Source organism: Thamnophis elegans, chromosome 6, assembly GCF_009769535.1.
Source record: "Thamnophis elegans isolate rThaEle1 chromosome 6, rThaEle1.pri, whole genome shotgun sequence".
NCBI classification, from domain to species: domain Eukaryota; kingdom Metazoa; phylum Chordata; class Lepidosauria; order Squamata; family Colubridae; genus Thamnophis; species Thamnophis elegans.
The window spans coordinates 780,679-792,055 of record NC_045546.1 but is presented as its reverse complement, the minus strand read 5'-3'; the positions used below and the strand labels follow the sequence as shown (position 1 = coordinate 792,055).

General features: G+C 50.7%; 1 protein-coding gene across 1 annotated transcript in view; it reads right to left on the bottom strand.

Moving 5' to 3' along the window:
* Positions 1-11,372, bottom strand: part of NUMA1 (nuclear mitotic apparatus protein 1) — a gene marked incomplete at its 5' end in the record, with an annotated part of 32,136 nt that extends 20,764 nt beyond the window's left edge. Inside the window, 10 exons of the mRNA XM_032219679.1 lie at positions 349-477; positions 1,375-1,515; positions 1,658-1,775; positions 4,273-4,393; positions 4,564-4,733; positions 5,698-5,809; positions 6,932-7,016; positions 7,884-7,964; positions 10,849-10,931; positions 11,366-11,372. Coding sequence (XP_032075570.1) covers positions 349-477; positions 1,375-1,515; positions 1,658-1,775; positions 4,273-4,393; positions 4,564-4,733; positions 5,698-5,809; positions 6,932-7,016; positions 7,884-7,964; positions 10,849-10,931; positions 11,366-11,372 — 1,047 coding nt within the window. The remainder of the gene's footprint in view (positions 1-348; positions 478-1,374; positions 1,516-1,657; positions 1,776-4,272; positions 4,394-4,563; positions 4,734-5,697; positions 5,810-6,931; positions 7,017-7,883; positions 7,965-10,848; positions 10,932-11,365) is intronic.
* Between the last annotated feature and the right edge of the window lie 5 nt (positions 11,373-11,377).

The following is an 11,377-nucleotide window of genomic DNA, read 5'->3' as shown; positions in this document are numbered from 1 at the left end:
AGTAAGAGGGAGAAAGAGGGGGAAGGAAGAAAATGGGAAGGAGGGAGGAAAGAAGGGAGGAAGGAAAATGGGGAGGAGAGGAGGAGGGGAAGGAAGGTGGGGAGAGAAGAGCTATGTGATCAGTCCTTCTCTCTCGCCACAGCCCACCTCACAGGGCTGTTGTGGGCAAAATAGGAGCAGAAAGGCATATCAGATCTGTTCACCACTTTGAGTTATTTGTAAAGACCCATGAATAGCTAAGCAGTTAAAGAGCCCCTCCATCTTCCAGAGATCAATGGGAGCCGGCAGCCCAGGGACATCCCCCACCTCCCCTGCCTGGGGTGGTTCCTGGGGCTGCCCGGCTCCCACCTTCAAGACGTCGCCCAGGATTTCTCCTTTGACGGGGAGGGTGCTGGTCTCCTTGGTCAGCTTGGCCAGCTGGTCCTCCAGAAGGGAGATCTTCCCCTGCAGGATCTCCACTTTCTCTTCCAGGCACCTCTGGAGAACGGGAGACAGAGGGAAGCCATGAGAGCCCTCCTGCCCCTGGATCTCCCACCCACCCACCCTCCCCAAAAGTGGGCCACCCCCCATCACCCAGGGCAGGAGAAGGAGCCCAGACAACACAGGGCCCCATGTGTCCCAAGCCCTCCCCACTCTCCCTTCAGGCTTGGCCCTTCAAGTGGGCACTCCAGACCCTCTCGGCACTCTGGCCTCCCTCCTCTCTCCTTTCCCCCACCCTGTGTGTGTGTGTGTGTGTCCCCTCAAAACTACCAGCGAGGGAACTTAGAGGGGAACTTTTTCTGCTCAGAGTCCTTCCTTCCTACTGTCCTCCCTCCCTCCTGAGCTGCCTAGAATCTGTATCATCCATCCATCCACTATCATCTTTCTCCAGCTATCTCCATCTTTCTTTCCCTCCCTCTCATCTATCTATCTGTCACATTTATAGGGCTGCCCATCTATCAGCCATTCCTGGGGGCCTCCTAATCTCTTAAATGAGATGGGTGATATAAACCAGGGGGCCCCAACCCCAGTCTGGCAGCAGGCCAGCGACTGGGCCGCGCAAACAAGTGAAGCCCATCCGTGGGATGCAGGCGGCACAGGAAACCGGGGGCCCTCCAGTCCGCGGAAAAGCCTCTCTCTATGGAACCGGTCCCTGGTGCCCAAAAGGTCGGGGCTGGGGCTGATATAAATGATAACATTAAATGGCACGCAGTGCAACTTGTGTGTGTGTGTGTGTTTGTGTGTGTTCACTTGGCTTCAGAAACCGGCAGCTGCATCTCCAGGATCAACCTGCCCTGGTCCCACTGAGGAGCCAGCTGGGTGCGCTGGGGGCCAGAACGGGGGTATATTTCTCCCCCCCTCCCCAAGTGGGCCCGTAGTTCCGCTCTTGCTGACCTTCTCGCTCAGGGCCCCGTGGAGATCTGCTTCCAGGCGGCTCCTGCGCTCCTCCCATTCCTTCAGGGACTTGTCCTGCCCTTCGCACATTTCGTTCATGGCCTCGTGGAGCTCCGACAAGGTGCGGGAGAACTCTCGGAGCTGGGAGAGGAGACAGGTGTGGCTTCCATTGGACCCTCTGCCCAGAGGATACGGGATGCCGTGTCCATCCTCCCCCCTCCCCACGAAGCCCCATGGCCCTCCCCCCCCCAATTCTAAAATTCAGGCCCTGCTGCCCTCCTACCCGGAAATTGAGTTCTCCGTTCTCCTCGGAGAGCTGGCTGATCTTCCGGTCCATCTGCCCCTTCTCCGTCTTCAGGTCCTGGCACTGCTTCAGGGTCTCGTGCAGGCGGAGGAGGAGGCTGCCAAGAGGGGAAGGGCCGTCAGAGGAAGGAGAGGAGTCAGCTGCGGGGGCTCTCCCCAAATTCATTTGTTTACTTATTGGCTGTTCTACTTATTCATTTGTTTGTTCCTTCGTTCGTTCCTTCATTCCAAGAACCGGCTGCGGGGGCTCCCCCTCAAATTTATTTATTCATTACTTATTTATTTATTCATTCCTAAAGCTGGCTGCGCCCCCCCCCCCAAATTCATTCATTTATTTATTTGCTTATTTGTTTGCTTGCTCATTCATTCATTCATTCATTCTAAGAACTGGCTGCAGAGGCTCTCCCCAAATTCCTTCCTTCCTTCCAAGAGCCAGCTGCAGATCCTCTCCCTCAATTTATTTATTTATTACGTAGCATCAGCTTCATTATCCAGAAGATTCTTTGTGTTGTGTTTGTTTTAAAAATTAAATTTTACATATTATCATATATGGTGGACTTGTAAAAAGGTCAAAGCATTTTGGATAAAAATAGGGTGGGTTATTCAAAATATTCTTAAAAAGAGGATAAAGTTCACTCCTCAGTTATTCTTGTTAGGTATAATTACAGACTGTACAGTTATAGAGACTAATTTGATTCTGAACTTAACAACGGCAGGAAGATTGTTGGTGGCGCAGTACTGGAAGAAGGAAGAATTGCCTACTATTCAAGAATGGACGTTAAAAGTAGTAAACGTGGCAGAGATGGCCAAAATATCAGCATACTTGAAGGACCATTCAGATGAGAAATACAATGGAGAAGATGATTATATTCAAAATAAATATTGGACTAAGAAATTTCAGTTAGCCTATGAATGAATGAACAAGGAATGTTACAATTTACCTAAAGTTAGCTTAATAAAAGGGGAGTTAAAGTATAAGTGAAGGTACGACGCTAAAGTTAGTTAGTTTATGTTAGTGTATGATTGTTAAATGTTTATACCCTGTATTTTGCTCTGGGAGGTTGAGTGGGGAAGGGTTGGAGGGGGTGCGGAGTTGGGGTGGAAGGGGAAACATTTGTAAAATCTATTAAAGCGCTTTAATTTAAAAAAAAATATTTATTTATTTTTTCATTTATTTATTGGCTTATTGTGAAAAGTACTTGCCACCAACCTCACTACCAATAACTCTGGCTGACTAACATCGTAAAAAACAATTTAAAACATTAAAATAATTGATTATAAAATAACAGAACAGATAAAATCATTGATACAAAATGGAAATCGCGAGCGATCGTGGGTGTACCTCGGTTCACCCACGTAACACCTATCCTCCGCGAGCTGCACTGGCTGCCTATTGGTCTCCGGATACGCTTCAAGGTGCTAGTCGTCACTTATAAAGCCCTTCATGGTATTGGACCTGGGTACTTGAGAGACCACCTGCTGCCAATTACCTCCAATAGACCGATTAGATCCCACAGATTAGGCCTCCTCCCAATTCCATCCGCCGGCCAATGCCGACTGGCAACTACCCGGAGGAGGGCCTTCTCTGTGGCTGCTCCGACCCTCTGGAACGAACTCCCCGTGGAGATTCGAACCCTCACCACCCTCCAGGCCTTCCGCAAAGCCCTTAAAACCTGGCTGTTCCGACAGGCCTGGGGCTAAAGAGCTGTTGCCCCCGTCTCGAATGGTATGACTGTTGTGTGTTTTTAAATTATGTATTGTTATGTCTTGCCTTTTTTATTCCCTTGTCTGTACCGCCTTCCCTGATTTGAATTGTGAGTGGCCCTGAGTCCCCTTCGGGGGAAAAGGGCGGCATATAAATATAATAAACTGAAACTGAACTGAAACTGAAACTAGAAAAGGAGCGGCCACAGGGCGGGGAGCAGGGGGGAGAGGGGGGGGATTTGGTATTGGTAATTCATCCACCAACACACTTGGGAAAACGGCATTCAGTTTTGGTCGCCATGATGTAAGAAGATGTGGAGACTTTGGGAAGAGAGCAGAGAAGAGCAAGAGGGACGATTAGGAGACTGGAGGCTAAAACACATGAAGGATGGTTGCAGGATCTGGGCCTGGCTAGTTTGATGAAGAGGAGGGCCAGGGGAGACTCTACGGAAGAGAAAGGCCAGGGGAACACGATAGCCATCTTTCAGTATCTGAGGGGCTGCTACCCCAAAGAAGGGAGACTCAACCTCTTCTCCAAAGCCCCGGAAGGCAGGACGAGAAGCAACGGATGGAAACTAATCAAGGAGAGAAGCAACCTGGAACTAAGGAGAAATTTCCTAACAGTGAGGACAATTAACCCCTGGAACTGCTTGCCACCAGAGGTTGTGGCTGCTCAATCGCTGGAGGTTTTAAAGAAGGGACCGGAGAGCAAAATGGTCTGACAAACGAAAATCTCCCCGGATAACGTTGCAGAAGCCAACCTGGGTCTAGGGTCTCCTGCCTGAGCAGGGGGTTGGACTAGAAGACCTCCAGGGTCCCTCCCAGCTGTCATTCTGCTACCTCTGGGCTCCCCAAGGCTTCTGGAGCCCCGTAGAAAAAGCCAGGGCGGACCTTTCGTTCTTGTCCCGGAGCTCTTCCATCTCCTTGGGCTCCAGCTGATCCGCGGCCGCCTGCCGTTCCTGCTGGAGGGTCAGCCGGTCGATGCGCTGCTTCATCACCAGGATCCGCGTATCTACGCAAAGAGCACAAAGCCCCCCTCAGAGCCCCAGGAAGGGGGAGGAGGGGAACGCAACCGTGGCCGGGAATGGCCCGGGCCCCTCCCTGCTCTGCTGCCGCCACAGGGGCTTTGTAGTCCCTTGAAGGCGGGCTGCTTGGGTGGTCTCCGCTCTCCCCCGCCCCCACCTTTCTCATCAATCTGCTTCCGGTTCTCGGCCAACTCGCGCTCCAGGTCGTCGCGGTTCTCTCGCTCGGCTTCCAGCAGCTTCTTCAGCCTCCGCATCTGGAACTGGGGGGTCTGCATGATCTCCCCCACGGGGGAGGAGGAGGAGGAGGAGGAAGAGCCAGGGAACAGCCTGTCCAGAAGAAGCAGGAGGTTAAAATTCTCTCTCTAAGAAGGGACGGAAGAGGCACAGGTGGTCCATGACACGCAACTCCTCACTTAGCGACCCTTTAAAGGGACAACTAGAAAAAGTGACATGACCACTGAAGGGTCACATGATTTTCATTCAGATACTTGACAACTGACTCACACTTACGACGTGAGTGACACTGTCCCGGGGCCATGCGACCCCCTTTTGCGACTCTGGGCTAATCACCAGGAGACGGGGAGTTCTAGTCCGGCCTTAGGCAGGAAAGCCGGCTGGGAGACTTTGGGCCTGTCCCTCTCTCCCAGCCCAGCCCAGCCCACCCGCCAGGGTTGTTGTGGTGGGGAACACAGGAGGAGGAAGATGTGGTGGAGATATTTGCCGCTTTGTATTAAAAATAATAAAATAAAATAAAGTAAAGTAAAATAATAAAAGTAAAAGTAAAATAAAAGTAAAGGTAAAAGTAAAGGTAAAAGTAAAGGTAAAAGTAAGATAAAAGTAAGATAAAAGTAAGATAAAAGTAAAAGTAAAAGTAAAAGTAAAAGTAAAGTAAAAGTAAAGTAAAAGTAAAGTAAAAAGTAAAGTAAAAAGTAAAGTAAAAGTAAAGTAAAAAGTAAAGTAAAAGTAAAAAGTAAAGTAAAAGTAAAAAGTAAAGTAAAAAGTAAAGTAAAAAGTAAAGTAAAAGTAAAGTAAAAGTAAAGTAAAAGTAAAGTAAAAGTAAAGTAAAAGTAAAGTAAAAGTAAAGTAAAAGTAAAGTAAAAGTAAAGTAAAAAGTAAAAAGTAAAAAGTAAAAAGTAAAAAGTAAAAAGTAAAAAGTAAAGTAAAAGTAAAGTAAAAGTAAAGTAAAAGTAAAGTAAAAGTAAAGTAAAAGTAAAGTAAAAGTAAAACACAACACAACACCACACCACAACACAAAATAAAGTAAAGTGACAAACTCCCCATCAGGTCTTACTTATTCATGCCGGAAGAAGAGGCGATCTTGTGTAACTTCAGGAAAGGCACCCCTCGTTTCGGTGGGGTGGTCTCTTCTGAGCTGGCACTGGAGGAACTCGAGGGCGCTGGCACTGGGGGACAGAGGAGAGCAGGCAGGCCGTGAGGCAAAACAGGGCTGAGAAGATGCCTTCCATTCAACTGGTTGTTCCCCTACTAAGAGGTTCATTTAAAAAAAAACCAGTTTTACAGCCGGAGGAAATCTCCCACTGCCAAAGACGCCAGGAGCTGCTTTGTCTCGGAGAAAGTGACAAACGAGCGAGAGCTTTACAGGGACCAGAGAGGAGGAGGAGGAGGAGGAGGAGGAGGAAAAACGGAGAAAGGGTCAGCCAGATGAAATGACTGACAGGCTGGGAGTCTAAAGAGGGAAGCCATGATGGGCGTCTCTGCTGTAGCATCCTTCATTTATAAGAGTGAAGCCATCCCGATCTTCTCCACTTAGTGGCCTCCAGACATTCTGGACTACAAGTCCCATTCTGTGTGGCCCTGGATGCTCTCCGATTGGGGGTTTCCGTGCCATGACTAGGGAACAGCATCCATGCTCTAGTCATTACCTAGTTGGGTCACAAAACCTCTGCAAGGAAACCACCAAGAACACAACACTTCTCCTCTCTCCAAACCCCACTCCCTTCTAACACTGATGACGTTCCCTAGTTGGGTCATGAAACGTCTGCAAGGAAACCCCCCGGCTCAGAGAGCACCAAGGACCCCCACAGTCCTCCTTCTCCTCCTCCTCCTCCTCCTCCTATTCTCCTCCTCCTCCTCTTCTCCTCCTCCTTCTATTCTCCTCCTCCTCTTCTTCTCCTCCTCCTCCTCCTCTTCTCCTCCTCCTCCTCCTCCTCTTCCTCCTCCCTTCTAGCACTGATGACGTTCCCTAGTTGGGTCATGAAACATCTGCAAGGAAACCCCCCGGCTCAGAGAGCACCAAGGACCCCACAGTCCTCCTTCTCCTCCTCCTCCTCTTCTCCTCCTCCTCCTCCCTCCTCCTCCTATTCTCCTCCTCCTCCTCCTCCTCTTCCTCCTCCCTTCTAGCACTGATGATGTTCCCTAGTTGGGTCATGAAACGTCTGCAAGGAAACCCCCCTCCGGCTCAGAGAGCCCACCGTTTATCCCTTAGCGACAAAGTTTCTCTTCTATCGGTCAACACGGAGTTCCCGGTCAAAGCAGGCAAGCGTCTCGGTTCCCCCAGCACCTACTTTTCTTTTGGAGGAAGTTCTCCAGATCTTCGCTCAGGCAGTCTTCGTTGTAGAGCATGAAGTTCAGGAACTTGGCCATCTCCGCCTGGGGAGCAGAGGGGGAGACAGGCAGCACCCCAGTTATCCAGAGAAGGATTGGCAAAGGGAATCAGAACTGAGCCCATGGCCCCCCGCCCCACACCAGGCCTCAACGCGCTTTTCACGGGGCGCTGCCCTCCCCAAACTTTATCCTCCAAACCTGGAGAACTAGGAACAGTCCTTGACTTACAACCTCAATGGAGGCCCAAATTTCCACTGCTAAGCGAGGCAGTTGTTAAGTGCCTTTTGCCCGTTTTAATGACCTTTCTTGCTACTTTAGTCGTTAAGTGAATCACTGTACTTGTTCAGTTAGTAACACCGTTGTTCAGTGAACCGCGGCTTCCCCGCGGACTGTGCTGGCCAGAAGGGGAACATGCCGCCACGGGATACGGCAACCGTCATAAATAGGAGTCAGTTGCGGAAGCATCCAAATTTGATTGCGTGACCACGCAGACGCAGCAACGGTCGGGTGTGGGGAAACGGCCGTAATTCACTTTTTTTCAGCTCCGTTGTTAACGGTCACTAAGCGGACTGTTGTAAGGGAAGGCCTACCCACAGGGCTGAATTGACGGGGGGCAGCTCAAAGGGGGCGCCTGCGGAGGCAAAAGGCAGCACCCAGATGCCCGAGGGGACCCGGAATAGCAGTAGACTTATATACCGCTTCATGGGGCTTTCAGCCCTCTCTAAGCGGTTTACAGAGTCAGCATATCGCCCCCAACAATCCGGATCCTCATTTTACCCACCTCGGAAGGATGGAAGGCTGAGTCAACCCTGAGCCGGTGAGATTTGAACCGCTGAACTGCTGATCTAGCAGTAGCCTGCAGTGCTGCATTTAACCACTGCGCCACCTCGGCTCTTAGGTGATCTCCCTTACCTGCAGGTCGTATTCGAGCGTGGTCCACTCCCGAGGAATCCTATCGCTCATGGAAGCGTAGTACAAGAGCAGCATCACCACCTGGGAGGAGCAGAGAGAGACAAGAGAGTCACCTGGAGGGGGGTCTCCGGACAGGGGCGGAAGGGGAGGTGGGAGCTCCACCACCTCTGATTCCGATCCAAGACCCCTGGGAAGACTTTCAACCTGTCCGTCCCGAGGAGGAAATGGGCAGGGAGCTTGGGCACCTGGGCCCAGCCCCCTCCTGGCTGGTCAGGGCCTCCTCCCTGGGTGTGTGTGTGTGTCACATGGGGCCGGGCCCAAGCTCTGGCGAAGGGGCTGCTTTCAGCCACCTTAAAGGTGGTGGTGCACCCCTACTCCGGAGGCCATCCCTGGGTGTGACCCTTTGGGGGAACTTCCCCCAAAAGTTTGATTGAGAAGGTGAGAGAGACACAAAGAAGAAAAAAGTGGTTAGTGTGTGTATAAGGAGAATGATAATTTAATGTTGATATATTACTAGAAGAAAAATAGAGAATATAACATTTTTAAGTGCCCGATATATTCTAATACTAAACGTAGGGAAATAATGTTCCTATGAAGGTGGAAGATGTGGCAAAAGAGGTCTTTGTGCCCAGACGACACGCGGCAGAAGGAAAGGTGGAATGTTTAGTTCTGTAATTGAAAAATAATAAAGCTCTTTATAAAAAGAGAGAGAGAGAGAGAGAAGGTGGAAGGTTCCCAGCTCCATCCAGAGGACCCTGGATGAAGGGGGCTCCGGACCCTCTTCAAGCGGGGCTCAGGCCAGGCCTAGGAAGGCAGGGGCGATGCTAGTGGAGGGCTCGGGGTGGGGGGTGATGCATCCATCCTGGCTTTCTGGGTCCCCTCGGGGACTTCCCACCCTGTCAACCAGGATGTCCCTCTGGAGCGATGGGGGTGGGTGGGAAAAGGGATGCTGTTTTGCAGGGCTCCCCCCCCCCCCATATTCGTGGACGGTTCCAATGAATGCCAGGTCGTGTTGGGAAAGACCCAATTGATGACGGAGGAGGGATCAAGAACAGGGATAGCCTGGGGTCATTGTGGAACCCCAAAAGGGCTGCCCCCCCCCTCTTTGGAGCCTATGGGAACTGTTCCCCAGGAACACCTGTGTGGCCAGGTTCCCACATTATAGGCAGAACATACTAAAGCAGTGTTCCTCAACCTTGGCAACTTGAAGATGTCCGGACTTCAACTCCCAGAATTCCCCAGCCAGCAAAAGCTTCAAGTTGCCAAGGTTGAGAAACACTGTCCTAGACACTTCAAATGTTCCTCAATCCTTGCATAGGAAGGAATTTTATGCAGACTTTCATATTCTAGATCAGTGTTTCTCAACCTTGGCAACTTGAAGATGTCCGGACTTCAACTTCCAGAATTCCCCAGCCAGCGAATGCTGGCTGGGGAATTCTGGGAGTTGAAGTCCGGACATCTTCAAGTTGCCAAGGTTGAGAAACACTGTACTAAAGTGATTAGCTTGAACGCCTGGTTGTTCAGGCCTGACCGGTCTGGTCTTAAGAGCCCTCTTGCGCCAGATGTTTTGGCCTTGGCTCCCTTTCCACCAACAGCCAATCATAATTACTTTCATCTCAACGACTCCGGGCGGCTCACAAGAAGCAGGAACAATGAGAAGTTAAAAGCAAATGCACCAGGCACGGGGAAACGGACCATCATCCATTCAGAATGAGGGGTAAAACCATGATCAGCAACAGAATTCTCTCTGCCTCAGTAGCCGCTAAGCGCCCCACATCATGCCAGACTCCTAGGCAGGGGGGGGGGGGGGGGCAGATCCAATATCTATAGACGCCAGCGGGACACGCAGTGCCAAAGGGGTGTGGTATCATTGTAAGCCGCCCGGAGTCCTCCGGGAATGGGCGGCCTATAAATTTAATAAATGAAATTTAATAAATGAAATCATTCGATTTCTGTAGCCAGAACTGATCCTTCCGTTTGGATTAGTGGTTAAGGCACCAGGTTAGAAAGTAGGAAACGGCTGGGAAACTTTATACAGCAATAATACAACAGCAGAGTTGGAAGGGACCCTGGAGGTCTTCTAGTCCAACCCCCTGCCTAGGCAGAAAACTCTATACTGTTCCAGACAAATGGCTATCCAGCATCTTCTTAAAGACTTCCAGTGTTGGGGCATTCACAACTTCTGGAGGCAACTTCTGTTCCACTGATTAATTGTTCCAACTGTCAGGAAGTTTCTCCTTAGTTCTAGGTTCCTTCTCTCCTTGATTAGTTTCCACCCGTTGCTTCTTGTTCTACCCTCAGGTGCCTTGGAGAATAGCTTGACTCCCTCCCTCTTCTTTGGGGCAACCCCTGAGATATTGGAAGGCTGCTATCATGTCCCCCCTAGTCCTTCTTTTCATTAAACTAGACATAACCAATTCCTGCAAATGATATCATCTGTAAATGATAGTTAGAATAGAATAGAATAGAATAGATTACCAGAGTTGGAAGGGACCTTGGAGGTCTTCTAGTCTAACCCCCTGCCTAGGCAGGAAACCCTATACTGTTCCAGACAAATGGCTATCCAACATCTTCTTAAAGACTTCCAGTGTTGGGGCGTTAACTTCTTTGGGCCAATCACCAGGAGACGGTGAGTTCTAGTCCGGCCTTAGGCAGCAAAGCCGGCTGGGAGACTTTGGGCCAGTCCCTCCCTCTCAGGCCAGCCCACCCACCAGGGTTGTTGTGGTGGGTAAAATAAGAGGAGAAAGTGTGTGGGAGATGCTCGCTCCCTTATTCATGAAAACAATAAAGGTCAGGATAGAAATAAATAGTTCTTGACCGGCTTCCCCTAACCGGCACCTGAGAAATGACCCCGGCCTCTTCCCCCCCCCACCCCCCAGACTGAGCCTTCCTTCAACCCATCCCAGCCTAACCCAGGCCAGGACCCCGACCCAGAAAGCCACGAATACCCAGGAGCCGGCCCCACCTTGGCTAACTCCAGTTCTTCTGCTGCTAACAGCTTCTCCTGGGAGACCAGGCTGTGCGGGGAGGCCTTGTGCTTGCAGATTTCTGGAAGGAGACAGGTGGGCAAAGCATAAGTCAACCCCAAATGCCCCCCCCCATCAGGAAACCCCCAAGCCCGCCCCCAAGAGTTCCACGCTGGCCCACTTTTGATTGGACCCAACAGCCGCTGCTCTTTGAATCTGGCTTCGGTTTGAGCAGCTGTTCTACAGGTTAGTCCTCGACTTACAACCGTTCAGTTAGTGACCGTCTGAAGTTACAAGAGCCACTAGGAAAAGGAGCTTCCCCTGTTTGTCACCCTTAGAGCCAGAGTTTAGGGCTGGGAGGGGCCGTGGAAGGGGAGAGGGGAGAGGAACGGCCCACAGCCCCTGCCAGGTAAAGCTTCAAAGTTTGTGTTGTGCTTGTGTTGTGTGGGTGTGTTTGTGGGGTCACGAAACGCCTCCCCCCGGCCTCAGCATCCTCCGGTGGAGGGAAGCACTTACTCTGAAGGAAGC